The sequence below is a fragment of the Tursiops truncatus genome, chromosome 15 (genome assembly GCF_011762595.2).
Source record: "Tursiops truncatus isolate mTurTru1 chromosome 15, mTurTru1.mat.Y, whole genome shotgun sequence".
Classification (NCBI taxonomy): domain Eukaryota; kingdom Metazoa; phylum Chordata; class Mammalia; order Artiodactyla; family Delphinidae; genus Tursiops; species Tursiops truncatus.
In genome coordinates this window covers 34,457,415-34,475,590 of record NC_047048.1, presented here as the reverse complement: position 1 = coordinate 34,475,590, position 18,176 = coordinate 34,457,415, and the positions used below count along the sequence as shown (strand labels likewise).

The 18,176-nt window shown below is 46.1% G+C and overlaps 1 protein-coding gene across 2 annotated transcripts in view; it reads left to right on the top strand.

Annotated features, from left to right (window-relative positions):
* The window catches only part of DNAJA3 (DnaJ heat shock protein family (Hsp40) member A3), a 31,041-nt gene that overhangs the window by 10,559 nt on the left and 2,306 nt on the right, over positions 1 to 18,176 (top strand). For both annotated transcript variants that reach the window (XM_033840222.1, XM_033840220.2), the window contains exons 3-10: positions 1,383 to 1,466; positions 2,270 to 2,470; positions 3,471 to 3,623; positions 8,748 to 8,895; positions 9,938 to 10,002; positions 11,465 to 11,593; positions 12,108 to 12,223; positions 12,985 to 13,082. In XM_033840222.1, the coding sequence (XP_033696113.1) occupies positions 1,383 to 1,466; positions 2,270 to 2,470; positions 3,471 to 3,623; positions 8,748 to 8,895; positions 9,938 to 10,002; positions 11,465 to 11,593; positions 12,108 to 12,223; positions 12,985 to 13,082 (994 nt within the window). The remainder of the gene's footprint in view (positions 1 to 1,382; positions 1,467 to 2,269; positions 2,471 to 3,470; positions 3,624 to 8,747; positions 8,896 to 9,937; positions 10,003 to 11,464; positions 11,594 to 12,107; positions 12,224 to 12,984; positions 13,083 to 18,176) is intronic.

Here is an 18,176-nt window from a genome sequence, read left to right as displayed (position 1 = left end):
AAGCCCTAGCTGTGTAATTTAAAACCGGAAATTTAGAAAGTAGGCTTTATGGAGCAATAACTGGGGTCAGACAGTGATAAAAGCTTTTCATGTGTTACATCATTTAATCCTCATGGCAAAAGACTTGGCGAGGTTATGACATGCAGCTGAGGCCACACAGTCAATAAGTGGCATATATAAGACTAAAACACAGGTCTTTCTGACTGCAAAAGGCCTCTCTTTTCCTTGTGCTGATCTCATGAGTATGTCTTGCCCTGGCCTGGAACTAGCCTTGTGGCCCACCGTGATCTACTGCCCTACCTTGAGGGCCCCCTTCTGGCTGAGCACTCAGCCTCCGACGTCCTTCCACGTGCTGGTGTGAGGACCAGCATGTCCAGCAGCAAAGTGAGCAGCCAGTTGCCGGCAGTGGTGGAGCCAGACGTCTCCTGAGTCGCTTTCAGCTTTAGGATTCTGTGCCCTCCTCACCCTCCATCAGGGTGACCCAGACTTGGAAGGCATCAGTAGCTGTAGCAAACATAGTGAACACCTACAAAGGTGTCACACAGCACTGCTAAGCATGGCCAAGAAGAAACCTTCATTTAGAGCTGCTCAGCTCGCCTCTGTGCTCTGGACAGCCAAGGGAGATCTTGTTTTGTTTTTTAATATTTAAATGTGTGTTTTTAGTAGATAATATATTCCCCTGGTTCAGAAATCAAAAAGTACAAAGGAGTGTACAGTGAGAAGTCTTCCCTCCTTCCCATTCATCCACATCCCTCCTGGAGCAGTCAGTGTTTTCAGCTTAGTGTATGTTCTAACTAATTTATACAACAGATACAGCTATTTATCTATCCAGTTATTTTTCTCTCTTTTTATATAGATGGTAGTCTACCAGATACACTCTTTTGCATCTTTCACAGAGGTGCTCAAGTTCTAAAGAATTAGTTTTTTTTTTTTTTGTTAGAGATTTGTTGTGGTTGAAAAATGTATACACACCTCAGATTTGAAGAGATAGCTTTATTTATTTATTTATTTATTTCTCTTTCCCAAAATTCAGTTTGTCATTTTGTAATAAACTTTTGATCAAATTTGAAAGCTGAACACAATGTGTATGTTCTTAATTCTGGCTGTGCTTTGCTTTTAGTTTGTTTTTATTGAGGTATAATTGACATGTTAGTTTCAGGTATACAACATAATGACTCAACATTTGCATACACTGAAATGATCATCACAGTAAGTCTAGTTAGAGATGGTTTATTTTAAAGTCTTAAACCTTGTTTTAAGAATTGCTATTGGTTGTAAAGTCTCAGACAACTGCTACAAAGGAGGTGAGGTGTAACTGGTATCTGGGGTTCAGTTTTAGTAATCATCTTGTGTCCATAGTAATTTACCATTTCCTCCCTTAGCTCGCCAAGAAATATCACCCAGACACGAATAAGGATGATCCCAAAGCCAAGGAGAAGTTCTCCCAGCTGGCAGAGGCCTATGAGGTAATGCAGCCCACCGGTGTGTGCAGTCACTGTCATTCCGCTGTGTGTGTGCATCAGAGCTCGCTGCCCAGGGCAATCGCTGTGTCAGAAGGTCCAGTGGGAAGGCTGTGTTCCCCACAAGATCACCTCGTTGAAGGAAAAAAAAAATTCCCAGATCCAAAATTTTCACATTAGATCTAACTTGGAATCTCATCAAAGAACAGGATCCAATAATCTGTGTTAACAGAGCTCCCTCCACTCGGACTTGTAGGTGGGTCTCGGAACTCCTTGTCAGAGTAAACAGTTTTGTGCCTATTTGATGACCCCTCCCATCCCTAACTTAGGGCATCACTGTCTGGTGGGGATGGTGGGTGTTATAAAAGTAGACCACCACTGCCCTAGAGGAATGTAGAATGTAATCAGGGGGATGAAGCGGACATGAAACAGCCACTGAGCATTGCAGAGTTAAGTGAAAGCGGACCTCCTTCCTGGACTTCGGCCGTGCTGAAGGGGTTCAGGATATGTAGGATATCCTATGTCTGCTCTGTGTGTGTGTTTGTGTGTGTGTGTGTGTGTGCGTGTGCGTGCGCAAGTGTGCGTCCCCCCGACCATTCGAGAATAAGTCGCAGACATGGTGTCTCTCTATCCCTAAGTACTTCTGTGTGTATTCACTAAGAACAAGAACATTCTTTTCCATAACTTCAGTACAGCTGTCAAGATTAGGAAATTTTATGTTGATTCAATACCACTGTCTGTGCTTGGTGTGTGTGTCCCTGGACCTTGGGAGACTCAGGAGCACCTGACTGCTGTGCCTTTCACGGTAGGTCCTGAGTGATGAAGTGAAGAGGAAGCAGTATGACACCTATGGCTCTGCTGGCTTCGATCCTGGGGCCGGCAGCTCTGGGCAGAGCTACTGGAAAGGAGGCCCCACTGTTGACCCTGAGGAGCTCTTCAGGAAGATCTTTGGGGAGTTCTCATCCTCCTCTTTTGGAGACTTCCAGAGTGTGTTCCATCAGCCCCAGGAGGTAAGCATCTCATTCTGAAGAATCATTCAAATTTTAGCTGCCAAGTGTGATGCAAACGGATTTTACCAATTCTTTTTCTCAAAGAAAAAGCTAAAGCAGCTTAAATGGGATGATTTGGAGGCAGCCATCTTGGTAGGAAATGGTTCCAGTATTTGAAAAATCATATAATAATGTGTACATACAGTTTTACTATATTCTTACAGTTGCTTAATCCAGCAACACCTAAGGCTCTCAGAGTCCATAGTTAGAGTGTGAATATTTTATCTAGAGCCTGCCTCATTATTCTAGGAGAGCTCAATCCATAGGGAGCTACTGCCAGTCCTGCCTCTTCCATATTTATGTCTTGTTTCAGACATTATCAGAATTGAAGAGAGAGGGGAGTTGTTTTATGATGTGAGTTATGATTGTGGATCGTTTGAGTTGTTAGGAAGGACCATGTACAAATATTTTCTGTGAGCATTTTCAGTTTGTTGAAAAGTACATTTTCACTTAAATATTATCTCTTAAAAATTCTGAGGACTAGGGCAGAATCAGTTGAGTCCCATCTATTCTTGCTTGATAAAGTACAAGTAGGTTAAAAAGTAAAGTAACTAGGGGAACAGATGAATTGGTGGAGCATAGGATTTTTAGGGCAGTGAAAATACTTTGCATGAAACTATGGTGAGGATACATGTTATTATACATTTGTTCAGACCCATAGAATATCCAAAACCAAGAGTGAACCCTAATGTAAACTGTGGGCTTTGGATCATTATGTTGTGTCAATGTAGGTTTATCCTTGATAAAATAAATACCGTTCTGGTGAGTGATGTTGATAACGGGATGCTGTGCATGTGTGGGGGCAAAGGTATGTGGGAAATCTCTATACCTCCTTCTCAATTTTGTAAACCTAAAACTGCTTAAAAAATAAAGTCTTTAAAAGAAAAAGTAACTGTAAACTGCTGGGCAGTGCTCTCCCTTACTTTAAGAGAGATAACAGGCGGTCCCTTGATTTCTTTAGTACATCATGGAGTTGACATTCAATCAAGCTGCCAAGGGTGTCAACAAGGAGTTCACCGTGAACATCACTGATACCTGTGAGCGGTGTGGTGGCAAAGGGAACGAGCCCGGCACCAAGATGCAGCACTGCCACTACTGCGGTGGCTCCGGCATGGTGAGCGTGAGGCCGAGGCCCTGGCCTCCCACCTCTTGCCCCCTTCCTGCTCCCCTCCACCACTCCTCTTTTCTGTGCTCCAATGGACCTAGGGCTTTGAGAGCTCATAACTAGGTGGGACTGTTTTATCTAGAATCTTCTGCATTTTCCCAGGAGTGCTCTGTCCTAATCAACAATACAGAAGAAGCAATGAAACTCTGCTGTCTTCTCTGAAAATACATTGTGGGGTATTTTGATAATTTGAACCTGGGGTAGGGGAGGGGGACTTAAATTTTGCTTGAAGTGTGATCATTTTTTTCTTTTTGGTAAGTTTCAGGTATAACTCAAACTTATAGAATAGTATGAAGAACCACTCCCTTACTCCTTCTACCCAGCTTCACCAATTGTTAACATTTTGTCCCATTTGCTTTGTCATTTGTGGTGTGTACCTGTGTGTGTGTGTGTGTGTGTGTGTGTGTGTGTGTATATTTTTTTTTTGGCTGCGCGGGCTCTTTGTTGTGGCACGTGGGCTTCTCTAGTTGCGGCGTTTGGGCTCTAGAGTGCACAGGCTCAGTAGTTGCAGCACACGAACTTAGTTGTGGTTTGTGGGATCTTAGTTCCCCAACCAGTGTTCGAACCTGGGCCCCCTGCATTGGGAGTGTGGAGTCTTAACCAGTGGACTACCAGGGAAGTCCCTATGGTATATATTTGCTAAGAGCAAGAATATTCTTTTACGTAACCACAGTAAGTTGTCAAAATCAGGAAGTTTAATGTTGATACAATACCATTATCTGTACAATTCAGATTTTTTCAGTTGTCCTTATAATGTTCTTTTTTTCCACAAGCCCAGTATCCAGTCTGTGATCTTGCATAGTATCTGGTTGTCATATCTTTTGTCTCCTTTAATCGGGAATGACTTCTCAGTCTTTCTTTTATGACAACTGACATTTTTTAGGATTACAGACCTGCTTTGTAGGATGTCCCTCATTTAGGTCATCTGATGTTTTATCCTGATAAAATTCAGATTATGCATTTTTTGCAGAAACACCAGACATGTAGTACCCTTTTCATGGATCATGTCAGGAGTCATGAGGTGTCAGTTTGTCTCATTAGTGGTGATGTTACATTTGTTCACAATCAGTTAAGGTAGTGTCCACCGGGTTTCTTCATTATAAAGTTTATTATTTTTCCCATTGAAATTAACAAGGAAGTTGTGAGGTACCTTGACACTATATAAATATCCTGTTCCTCATCAAACTTATACCCAATAGTTACAGCATCCATGGATCAGTCTTGCCTAAATCAGGGATTATTGTGACTGTTGCTAAATGGTGATTTTCTTTTTTGTTTTTTAAGGGTTTTTTTGGAATTTTTGAATTTTATTTTATTTATTTTTTTATACAGCACATTCTTATTAGTTATCTTTTTTATACATATTAGCGTATATATGTCAATCCCAATCTCCCTAAATGGTGCTTTTCTGATTGCAACATCCCTTCTTTGTTTATTGTCATTCTACTGAAAGGAAGAGCTTTCTCTTCTCCATTTATTTATTCATTCTTTCATTCATATCAGTATGAACTCATGGATTCTTATTTTATTCACTGAGCTGTCATTAGTATTACTTACTTTGATGCTCAAACTGTCCCTGACTTGGCCTGTGGAAGTGTCTTCTGGCTGGCTCCTGTATTCTTTTGATGTGTCCCCATCATTCCACTGCGCCACCAGGGAAGTCCCTGCCTCAGTCTTCTTATGGCCACGGTATTCCTTTATATGGACACATCACCGTTTGTTTAGGCAGGCCCCTGTTGCTGGATGCCTAGGTGGTTCATATTTTTTTCATGTTATAGACAACGGATACCTTTGAATAGTGTCATTCCTCATATTCATTTTTTGAATATACAGGTATCTATTACGTGTGAAGTAGAATATCTTTTCTAAGATTTGAGAGCCATTGTTTTTTTGCATGTATTCCATCTTTTGTCCTTCTTTGTATTGAGTAATTGGTCTTTTTCTTATTCATTTGTAGAAGCCCTTTATAAATTAATTGAATTAGTCCTTTGCCAGTGATTTTAGTTGTATTTGTCTTTTGACTTTGAATATATTTTTGCCTATTTGTATATAATTTTCAACGTTCAGAATCATACATGCAATTTTTCCCTTTTTTCATTTATTATAATGAAAGCATTTTTCCATATCTTTGAATATTTTTAAACATTCTTTTTGATGGCTAAATAATAGTCCACTGATGGGTGTGCCCAGAGTTACCTGTAAATACTCCTACAGCTTAGTCTGAGAAAGTGAAGTTGTGCTTACATTCCTCTAGAGGGCGCTCTTGGAGAGGATGAGGATTCCTGTGGTTACAGTTTTGTGAGTTGAGTTGCTGCCACTTGTTACAGATACTTTTTATTTTATTTCATTTTTGGCTGCGCCAGGCAGCTTATGGGATCTTAATTCCCCAACCAGGGATTGAACCCGGGCCCTCGGCAGTGAAAGCTCCGTGTCCTAACCACTGGACTGCCAGGGAATTCCCTACAGATACTTTTTATTGATCCTAATTCCCTCTCACTTCTAAGGTCCTTTCTCCAAGGCCATGAATTGCTATGACTTTCTTTTTTCACATTTCTTAGGTGAACATTGAGATAAGACAAGCTGAAGTGTATTTCTCTCAAAATGTAATGTTTGAGATTGGGGAAAAAAATTTGCAAGACATAGCTAAAGGATTAGTATTCCTAATATGTAAAGGGCTCTTTCAGAATATTGAGAAAAAGACTAACAGCTCATTAGAAAAATAGATCAAGGTGAGAAGAGGAAATGCAAGTGACCAGCAAATGTTTCTTGCTGGCGATCAGGGAAGTGCAGGTGGAGCCAAGGAGATGCCTGAAGTTCGCCACACATTTCAGAGATGGGTTCAGGCCCTGCTGACAGGCTTGTGGGACGTGGCACTCGTGTGCACTGATGGTGGATGTGGAAACCACCCTGGCCACAGCTGCAGTGGCTGTTCACCTGCACATATGCCTCTCTCTGTGGGGATGTAGCCTATAGATCACACCTGGAAAATAGCACATGTACAGGGTGTCCCTTGGAGCCTGTGTGTAATAAGAAAGGACTGGACAGCCTCAGTGACCACCAGGAGTGAGTTGTCTGAAAAATACACTGATGAGGAGTGCTCTCTGAGATTATTAAATTGTTAAAAACAAAATAGCAAAAGCCACAGAACTGTGTGCACGGTATGCTACCTGGGCTTATTGAAAACTTGTAATGCACAGATGGATGGCTTGAAATGTGTGTCTGTAAAAGTAGGATACACAAGTATATCACTACAGCTGTGCATCTATGGAAGGTACTTGGAATGGTTAGGGGCCAGGGGTGAGGGGGACATTTAACTTTCACCGTACCTTCATTTTTTACTTTAGAATTTTTTTTTAAATAAATTTATTTATTTACTTATTTTTGGCTATGTTGGGTCTTCGTTGCTGCACATGGGCTTTCTCTAGTTGCGGCGAGCAGGGGCTATTTCTGTTTGTGGTGCATGGGCTTCTCATTGCAGTGGCTTCTCTTGTTGCAGAGCATGGGCTCTAGGCGCATGGGCTTCAGTAGTTGTGGCGCACGGGCTTAGTTGCTCTGCGGCATGTGGGATCTTCCCGGACCAGGGCTTGAACCTGCATTGGCAGGGGGATTCTTAACCCCTGCACCACCAGGGAAGTCCCTACTTTAGAATTTTGTACCATACGCACATAGGACCTTTTCAAATAAATATAGCACATAAAATTGTATTGTATTTTTTAAAAAGTCTTTTTATTTATTTATTTATTTGGCTGTGTCGGGTCTTAGTTGCGGCATGCGGGATTTTTAGTTGCGGTATGCATACTCTTAGTTGCGGCGTGCGGGATCTATTTCGCTGACCAAGGATCGAACCTGGGCCCCCTGCATTGGGAGTCTTAGCCACTGGACCACCAGGGAAGTACCTAGCACATAAAATTTTAATTTTAATAAATATTTGTCCTAGCAAGTCCACCTTTGGGAATCTGTCTTAGAAAAAAGAATTAAGACATCAGAACAGAAGGATCTATGTGAAGAGATTTTTTTCTTCACCGAAACAAAAATTAAATATTAAAATGGAAATTGAAATCTATATATATTGGTCTGGAGGAATGTTCATGATGTATCATGAAGATGAAAGGGAAAGCAAGTTGCAGAGCGATAGTATAATATATTGTCATTATAAAATTTTTACTTAAAAAGTTTTTTATGGAGAGAAAGAGAGAGTGAGTGAGCGAGTTGTGGGAAAGAACACCTCAAACTGAGCTACCAAGAGCTGGTCACCTTGGGAATCACGATGAGGGGGGAGATTAATAATTTTTTTAATATATGTTTGTATCCTTTGATTTGCTATAACAACAGGTATTTGATAATTTACCAAGAAAAAAACCCCCAAGGATGTTAGGTTAAATAAAAAGGTAACCGATTTCCAGTGCCCAGTGAGGAGCTGATGGGAGTGGCCACAAATTGTAAGGCCCCACCAGCTGTGCGAGGGGCTGGGAGCCGGGGAGGCTCCTGGAGGACTGGGGTGGGAGGGGCTGGGGGGGGTGGGGAAGAAGAGACCCCTGGGTGGGAGCATGAGCAGCACCAGTACCTGCGAGAGGAGCAGCTTGCCTCCTTGCTCCCAGGGTACCTGTGATGGGGGCTGGGGACAGTGGGGGGGCCCTGGGAGACAGAGAGGCCAGTGCTGCTTCTCCCTTGGAGTGGGCAATGGCAGCTCTGGGTGGGGGTTGCATCCAGTCGTCACTTTCCTCTTTCTTTCTCTGCTTTCCCAGCTGTCCCTTTTGTAATGGGGGGGGGTACTCTTTTTAAAGCATATTTGCTCAGCTCCCAGGAGTTTCGGGAACTTCTGTAGAGAGGCAGCATCTCATTTTTCAGCCTCATATAATCAGGTTTGTGGTTTGGGATTCAGAAGTCGGTGCGCTCTAAGTCAGATTAACAGTTTGAGCTCCTGCACCTGTGTCTTTAGGCAGTATGTTTTAGCGCATGTGCACGCAACACGTGCATCTTTGGTGAAATGTTTCTCGTGCACATTGTGGTCCCAGGACCTCGCTGTCAGGGTTTACCGGTGTCTAAGGCTCCCATTTTTCTTCTTTTTATCAGGAAACCATAAATACAGGCCCTTTTGTGATGCGCTCCACATGTCGGAGGTGTGGTGGCCGGGGCTCCATCATCACGTCTCCTTGTGTGGTGTGCAGAGGAGCAGGAGAAGCCAAGCAGAAGAAGAAGGTGGTGATCCCTGTGCCTGCCGGTGGGTCTGGGGCTCCTCCACGCACAGGGGCTGGGAGCCGGGGCCATCGTGTCCTTGTTTCTGGAGCCCAAACTCGAGGAGGAACCAGGGTCTCCTTGCGTTTTCCACTGCACCAGTTATCCTTAACATCTGCACCCATGTCATGTGGGGAGATGGAACCCGATGTGACTGCTCTGCTTCTGTGTGAAGGACTCCCCCATCTCCTCCATCTTCTGTCCCAAGGCCAATGTCGTCCCCACTGACAGCCCAGCGGGCAACACCACCCCCTCCTCCTGCCTCCAGGGCCAGCTTGTGCCTGCTCTCCCTAACTGGCTCCTGTTCCTAGGGTAGTGTTTCCACTGTGTGGTCTGGTCATGTCTCTCATCCTGTTGAAGACACTGCAGTGACTCTCAGGGGCCGAGAAATGGCCTCCCCTTCCAGCCCCTGCTGGTCTCAGCCTCCGCTCTTTTTAGTCTCCCCCTCATTACCTGCCCTGCAGCTTCCTGACTTTCACGTAGCCCCTGCCTCCCAGAACAGAGCCTTTGCATACGCCATTCCCCGGTGACTGAAGCTCACTGTCCACCTTCTTTTCAGTAGGTTAACTCTGTTCTCCCGGAGCTCCCAGCTCAAGTGTCACTTCCCCAGGGGAGCCTTCTGGAACCTCCCTGTTCCTTAGATGTTCCTTTGTCTGGAGCTGTGATCTTTTCTTTCTAAGAACACGTCTCTGTTTGTAGCGATACATTTGTTAGTATTGTTATTTGGCTAATAGCTGTCACCCCAATTAGACTCTAAACTCACTGAGATACGAGGTGGACCTGGCAGTAAACCGAAGAAATGAATAGAAGGGGCTTTTGTTCAGTTATCAATTATTGTATGTTGCACCTTTGGAAAGTTATTCTTGTTTTAAGTTATACTTGTTGCTATCTTCGGTAGTTGTGTTATTCCTTGTTAACAGGAAACAGAAAAGAGTAAGTTGGTGGGTTGTAAATGGATCTAGCATAGAAAATGCCTTGGGAGGTCCCAAAATAATCGTTCTCTTTTGAACTTTTGTTTTTACTTACAGGAGTCGAGGATGGCCAGACTGTGAGGATGCCTGTAGGAAAAAGAGAAATTTTCATCACATTCAGGGTAGGTTCTCTGTTTGCACAGCTTCTGTCAGGCCCTTGCTCTCCTGGAGAGGGTACGGCCCAGGCTTCTCATAGGAGAGGTAGGAGCTTCACAGAGTGTCTGGCCATCTGAGTTTCCAAGATGAGCAGTGACCACTTTGACAGGGTGATTAAACGTGTGTTACATCAAGCTTTTGTGCTAAATGTGGAGAGAACAAAGTTTCCTCGAGGTGTTTACAAGTTGGACTCATAAAAATACAGAAAACATCTTGTATTTTTTATGTATCAAATTGTTCATAGGGACAAACAGTGCCACAGCTACAGTTTTACGTACAATGTGCAGGGCAAACCCACTTTTCTGAGGTGAGGGAAACATGAGAGGAGGTGGCGCCTTCTGCCAGCGATTCCACCAGACGTGTACCCAAGGAGGTGCAGTTCGCAGAGGCAGGGTGTGTGACAGCCTCGTTAACAACAGCGAGACAGTGACAACAGTCTGCTGTCCTTGGAGAGGAGAATGGTGAGTGGTCTGCACTGTGGGCCCAGGGCACCTCAGAGCAGGAGGCTCGCGCTACACATGTCAGCATGAGATGTCCTGGACTTCTCAGTTACGAACAGGGAGAGAGCAGGTTGCAGGGCGAGGGAAGGAGGTCATCTGTGTAAAACTTTAAACCATGTGAGGTGGTGTTATGTATTGTTTAGGGGCATGTAAACATGTAGGAAAAGTAAACAGATGCTTGTAGGAATGATACCTACTAAATTGGCCTGGTTACTCTGGAGGGGTGAGCTGGAGGTGGGGAGAAGTCACCTGTGTCCTAATGTTCTGTTACCTAAGCTGGGTTGTGGAAACACCGTGTGTTATTTACTTTGCTGGTTTACGTATATGTGAAATATTTTATAATTTAAAACAAAAAAATAATGTAAAGGGTGAGTCTTCTAGACTGAGAAATCGAAGACAAAGGCAGCGTGCTGGAAGCCAATCTATAAGGAAGGCTTGGTAGAGAATTCAGATTGTTCGCAGCTGATGATAGAGAAGAAAAAAAGAAGAAATCACTGGAAGGCAAAGAACGTCTTTGACACACAAAAAATAGTGCTTATAAAATCAGAATAATTCCAGTGTTGTCAGTCTGACTTGAAGGTAGTTTGTACCAAACGACTCTGGAAAGTAAACCGTTTTCGCCTTTGTAGATTGTATTAGTCTGTGTTTCTTTATACTTTCCAATAAAGATTTTTATTTTTTTAATGTTCAGAAGCTGATTTTACTTTTTTACTTCCCTCAACAGTTGAACAGCTTGATCTGAGATGACACTCTTGCATTGCAGTGGAGTAGGAACCTGCCCTGTAACTCCCAGAGCCTGAGGGCGTGGTTGCTTTGGTGAAAGTACATTCTCTCCCTGACGCTGTGCTCTGAGCTGCTGAGATGCGTCTGTTGCCCGCTCTCCAGAATAACTTCTCTGAGCGTAACCCCCTCTCGTGCTTGGCTGTAGGTGCAGAAAAGCCCCGTGTTCCGGAGGGACGGTGCAGACATCCACTCCGACCTCTTCATTTCCATAGCTCAGGCCATTCTGGGAGGCACCGCCAGAGCGCAGGGCCTGTATGAGACCATCAACGTGATGGTAAGAGGACAAGTGTGGCCTCGCCACCCTTGTATTTCCTTGTTCTTTTTTTCTGAAACGGGAAATGGCTGAGAAGTGGCTGGAACCTGGGAACAGCCAGCCTGTCGGGGATTCGAGGAGACAAGCTGGGTGTGGGGGGGAAGGAGGAGTGTTGGCTGTGCCTTGGGTGTGACTTGGCAGGGAAGGGAGCTCCCGGGCCATGTCCACTGCTGCCGGGCGGGGGAGCAGCCTCAGTGGTGCCCCAGTTGGCTCTGCCTCCTCCCAGGTCTTGCTCTCCATGCTCCCTCACTCCTGCTCTGGGCTTGCCACCCCAGACTCCCTGCCCTCAAGGCCGTCACAGGCTCTGCTCGGGATGGACCTGGCTTAGCCAGTTTCCGTGTGGTGTCTGGTGGGTTTGGTCTAGAAACCTGAATGGAGTTCTTTTTGGGAATAAGATTGTCTTCACGTAGTGAAATGTTTTCATTTGGGCAACTGGAAACCAAGGAAAACCAGAGATTCCTTTCTTTCTTTATAGATTCCCCCTGGGACTCAGTCAGACCAGAAGATTCGCATGAGCGGGAAAGGCATCCCCCGGATTAACAGCTATGGCTATGGAGATCACTACATTCACATCAAGATCAGAGTTCCAAAGTAAGCGCTGCTCAGCTGTGGCGAGGCCCGCCCGATCTCTGCAGCTTTCAGCACTGGGCAGGAGCCGCTTGAGGGCTTCTTACCTGCTGAGTTGGTGCTGAGCGGCATGGTGGTTCAGCGCCGAGCCCGACTGCCCGACCTGTGTGACTCTGCTGCCATAAGCGCTGAGGCTTAGGCAGGTTACTTCTCGCTCTAAGTCAAGTGTGTCCTGCCCGGGCGCTCCTTCTGAAAGTGGACGTAATACAAAAGCTCGACCTCGTTGAGTTGCTGGAAGATTAAAGGAATAACCCATAGGGAATGCTTAGCTATTGCTGCTGCTGTTGATTTTGTTATTATTGTTCTCAGGTTGCCTGCCATCTGGTGGGAGAGACCTATAACCAGATAGTGGTGGGTGATGTCTGCGGTGTCTGGGAGAAAAGTCCAAGCCAGGAGCTGTGGGCATCCGGAGCAGGGCATGCCAGACTCCACTTGGGAGGACTGGGTTTCCAGCCCTCTCTTTAATTAGATCATTTCCATTTTGTTCCCCCCTGTAAACTATTTAGCATAGCCACAGTGGCAGTTGTTTAGAACAAGTTAGGGTAGTTCAGGAGGTTTATTTTACGGAAGCTTTGAGGGTGTGGGCTCTTGGATTCAGGGTGTGTCCTGTGCCTGGGTTGCGGGTCTTGCATTTCCCACATGCTGCATGGGGACTGGCCGCGTCCACGTCCTTTAAAGAGCTGCCCAGAGGAAGCACTCTGACACTGACTGTGCTCGGTCCACAGGAGACTGACAAGCCGGCAGCAGAGCCTGATTCTGAGCTACGCTGAGGATGAGACCGATGTGGAGGGGACAGTGAACGGCGTCACCAACACAAGCACTGGTAAGGTGGCCCAGCGACCTGTGGGAGCCCCCAGCCCCTCGGAGGGTGGACGGTTCAGAAGCGTGTTGGGGTTTCCACTTGGGCAGAGCAGAGTAGAAAGAGGAGAGCTGAGGGCTAGGAACGGCAGGGGCAGCCGCGCTCCAGAGTAAAGCTGTTCCCCCTTCCTCTGCACCTGTGCTGCTTGCCGAGGTTAGCAAGTTCCACGATGCTTCCTGCCAGGTATCAGCTGTGTGTCTCAGAGGGCTGCTCTCCTGAGTTCTATCCTTGGTTCTGCCACTTGCCTTGTGACCTTGGGCACATCCCTACCTGAGATCACCTTGTAACCACTAAAGGAGAAGATGGGTTGGGAGGCTTAATGCATTCCTCTCCCAGAAAGCTTCTCCAGGATTTCAGAGTGTCCTGTAAACAACTACTACAGCAATGAAGGACCGTGGTCACATTACCCCAAATCTGCCTGTTCATAGCAGGCTTAAATTCTGAATTCCTAGGGCAATGAAAAACAAAACACCTTATTTACCCTGAGCTTAAACATCATAGGCCCTCTGTAGAGTGGAGTTAAATATTGGTGATTTGATACCAAAATGCCCACAGGCAGAAGCTTTGACCACGGGAACCTCAGCCACAGCCCTCCTGCCATGGGATGGGGCTGCTCTGCTGAGAAAACGCTGTTCTCTGTCGGTTGGGCCTCTGCTGGGGCCAGGACAGGCCGTGCCAAGGGTGAATTGGCTTCAGCTGCCCAACATGTTGCTTCCTCCTTGCATCATTTTGTTTTTGTCTGGGTCCTGGATCTGCCTCTCACCTTCTCAGAGCTTGAATGGCATTAGATCAGTGTATGGTCATTCAGAGCAGGTGATTGGAGTGGGGGGTGGGGGCTTGGCCTTGCACCCCGGGGTAGGGGTGGGGGTCCCAGCAGCAATAGCCTTTGCATGGACTTGGCTGAGCTCGTTTTGTTTTTGTTTTTTGTGTTTTTTTGGCTGTGCCATGTGGCTTGTGGGTTCTGAGTAACCAGACCAGGGATCGAACCTGCACCCCCTGCATTGGAAGCGTGGAGTCTCAACCCCTGGACTGCCAGGGAGGTCCCCTGAGTTCCTGTTAAGTCCAGGGGACCAAGTCCTCCGTGAAAAAGCAGCTGCCACAAATCCTGTCTGTGGCCAACTAGGCACCAAATGGGCACTTACTTTAGTGGTTTCGTTCTTAGACTTTTTTCATATTTTCTGTTAATATCCCTTGAACTAAAAGGAAGTGGGAATGGTTGTTCCATGTAACTCTACTTATGCACCTCTAGCTTCTTCCTGAGTCCCAAATTTTTCCGCAGTCATGGAGCATGTGAGATTTGTTCTGCAGCCAGTTCTCAGCTGTGCCCCCTCCCACATTGGGAACTTGAGGTCCACCTGGGCCTTGTTCACTATATTTGAATGTCAGTTATTAGTCATCACCAGTTGTTGTCTTCAGTCCCTTTCTGAGAGCTTAAATTGGGAGTTGATCATGCAGTCAGCTTATGAGTGTTCTTAGAACCGTCATTATTTTCATGGTTCTTTGTCCTGTTAGCTCATTCCCTGTCCCCTTGTTCAGCCAGGATTTATTGGGACGCTCCTGTGTGCCAGACACTTTGCCAGTTCTTCCTTTAAATGTTTATTGACATAATTTTGTTAACTAGAGCGTAACTTTACATAGGCATTGGATGCATTTGTGAAAAGTGTTTATAAAGTAAAATGAGTATGCCGAATTACTATTTTTTCTACTTCTGTTGTCATTTCAGAATTGTATTCCAGTGGGAAATTTGGCTGCCAGACATAATTCTTTAAAAGGCATTTAAGAATCTTAGTAATGGCTTCAAAGAATGCATTGTCAGTCAGTCTGCTACCTGGGTGTGGTTAAGCCTCTTGTTACACTGTGAAGAAAGTTACCTTTGCAGTCCACGTGTGAAAACACACCAGTGTACAAAATTCCCCTCCTGTCAACTTCCTTAAGGTGACTCCTATTTATTTAAGTAGAGCCTGAATCTCTTTCATTGAAGTTTTACTAGAAGCAGTTGCTTGCAGTCATCAGTGGTTCTTGGGCTAAAGTGTCATTTCTTAATAGCCTCTAAGTGAGATAGTCATCGGAGACTGTCACTGCAGATACAAACGGATTCCTGGGTGTCTTTGCTTTCATTACGGGAAGGCATTTGGAATAGTTACAATTATGTAGGAAACTGACCTAAAGTTTTTGGTGGGTTTAGTATCCCTTGTTTACTTTTGTTCCCTAAAGCCCCTGCTGAAAACCCTAATGTCTGACCCTGGCTTCATTCCCAGTCTGTGAAGCAGAAGACCGTAGTGAGCTTGGGACCCTTAGTGCTCTCGGGGGCCTGGGGTGCTCTGAGGTACCACGTGGCCTTTTGGGTTTAGAGACAGTGTGGCTCATTGTTTGTGTTTCTGGATCATCATTAATTCCTGTGACAACCCACATACGTACACTTAGCTGTCGTGTAGGAGCCTGTTCCATAGCTCATTATTTGGGGATCCCACTGTGTTCTCTTCTCTGACAAGCTGACAGTTGACTATAGAGCCCCTTTATCTAGGCAGAGTGGAGGCAAGAGGAAGATGAGGGAAGAGACATTTTAGTGGAACAAGGGGTGCTCCACTGGCTCAGTCTGTGCGTGTAGACGGCTCAGGGAGTCAGGCTGTGAGTGTAGACCCACACCTCTACCTGTAGGGTGGGTCCAGTCCTCAGAAGTCATCCTGGAGTCCTGTTGGCTTCTCTGTTTCTTCACACAGATGGTCATTGAGCATTTGCCACGTGATAAGCAATGCACAGAGAGACAGGGTCCCTGCCCCATCCAGCTTACAGTGTGAGTGGGGAGGACAGGGCAAGCACTGAACCCCCAAATAAGTGTTAGACCTTGCTTATAACACTAGGGGTTTGTGACTGTGGAGAAAGGTGGTACACATTCCCAGAATGAATGTTACCTGGTTATTCTTCATTTTGTAAAGGGCCATCAAACACTTATGACTGGGAATCGCTGCCTGTAGGCTGGGAGCATGTCCTCTTTGAATCCCCTGCACGTGCACAGCGCCTGTTAGCTGAGTTTATCTGAATTCATTTTCCTTCTGAGGGATGGAAATGTAACCCCTGCTCGGGCAAGCTGCGTGTGGTCTGATAGAGGAGTCCTGTGCCTCGGGTCTGACCTCTGCCTGAGGTTGGCTGAGCAGCCCCTCCGCTCTGGTCACCTCCTGAAGGTGCAGACTGGAAACGCTCATGCAGTGCCTGTGCAGCTGGAGGGATCATGGGCATTTCCTGTTTATCCTAAGTGCAGGAATCATGTGCCAGCTTGTATCCTGTAATGAAACCAGAAGGCACCTGAGTGCTTAGGACATCCTATAAGGACACGTCCCTCCTCCCATGAGCCAGAAAAGTGATGTAGGTATAGACTGCATCATCCGTGTGCAGAGGCTCACAGTTTATCCCTGACTTTCGGTTCAGAATTTTAAATTCAGTGTTTAAATCCTTTGATGTCCCTGTCAGTAAGCCTTATTCCTGAAGGAGCCCACATTTAAAATATAGAGAGATAAGAATGTGTTCTGGTGGCAGGGGGTGAGAATTTCCAGGTGTGTCTGTGTTCTGTTTTATTTTTTGGTTTTGAATCATTAACCCGCTAACTAGGTATTTATTCTGGCTCTCCCAGACTTTGGCCAAACGCTGTGGCCCCGGGGCATGACTGCAGGGACAGCAGAGTGGGGGTGGGGGTGATGGTGGTCACTGAGTGTTTCTGTGCCCCATTGTGACTAATAGTTAAGAGCTTGGGTTCTGCTATCAAATGATTCAGGTCCCAGCTCTGCCATTTTTAGCTATAAAGCCTTAGGCAAATTTCTTCACTTCTGAGCCTCAGTTACCTCATCTATAAATTGGGGATAATAGTAGCATCTACTTCATAGGGTTCTTCTGTGATTAAATAAGATCATGTGGATAAAGCATTTGGCACGATACCTGGCACATGTTAAAAGCTCCATCAGCAGCAGTAACTCATAGTGTGAGACACACACATACGTGCACACACACACAGACTTGCTGTCCCCTCACCAAGGACATAACAAAATTCAATACTTTTGCCATGCCTTGCCTTGTCCGAGGAGGCCCAGGAAATTTCTGGTTTGTGGATTCCTTTGTGTTAGGAGAGTCCTTTTTTGTTACTTAAGTCTTTATGTAAGAAAAGGGGACGTGAAGGACTGAAGGAGGGCACACCTGGCCTTGTAACCTGCGGCCATGGATGCCTCTCACAGGGGCCTGCCGCCGTGACTGTGCAGTGCCCGGGTCCTCACCTGGGGAGCCCTGGGCATCGGGCTTTTGTGGTTGCTCAGACCTCTGTCAGCACATTCTTGTTTGGGGCCACCGCTATCTCTCTGAGGACATTCCTGACTTAGGAGAGCACATCAGGTCCAGAGGACGGCCCGGGGGGCTGTACCCAGGACAACCTGCCCCACCCCTGCTGGGGGCCTGTTGCCCAGAGCTTTGGGCCTCTCACCAACAAAGGCGTCTTAGACTGAGATCTTGGAGACGTGACCATTTTGTACCCTCGACGTGCTGTACTTGATGTACATCTCCTAGCATGTTGAGATGTGCTAATTCTCCTAGCACAATGAAAAATATTGAGTACAGTCCAGCTCATAACAAGTTGGCCCTCTGCCTCGTGGTTGGCAGGTCTTTAAAACGATGTGTTAGTGCAGCAGAGTTGCTCTCAGTGGGCCCTCAAGAAACAGCAGATCAGCCTCCCTTTATCTGGAGCATTTGGAGCCAGATGCTTGCCCAGTGACACACAGGGTCCTCGGCTGCCATTGTCATAGATGAGAAGTGCGCATGTCCTGGGATCCCCAGGTGTCCCGGAGACGGTTTGTGTGCCCCGACAGGCTGTGGAAGCTGGTTGGTTGGTCTTGGTGCGTGTTCTTCACTTCTCAGAGCCGGTGAGTGAGAGCCTGGACTTTGGCATCTGACTGCTTGGGTCTCATCTCGGGCCTCCTGCCTGCTTACCGGCTCTGTGACCTTGGGCATGCCACCTAACCCCTTTGTGCCTCTGGTTTTTGGTTTTTTCATCTGTGGAACTTACCTGTAAGGTTAGCC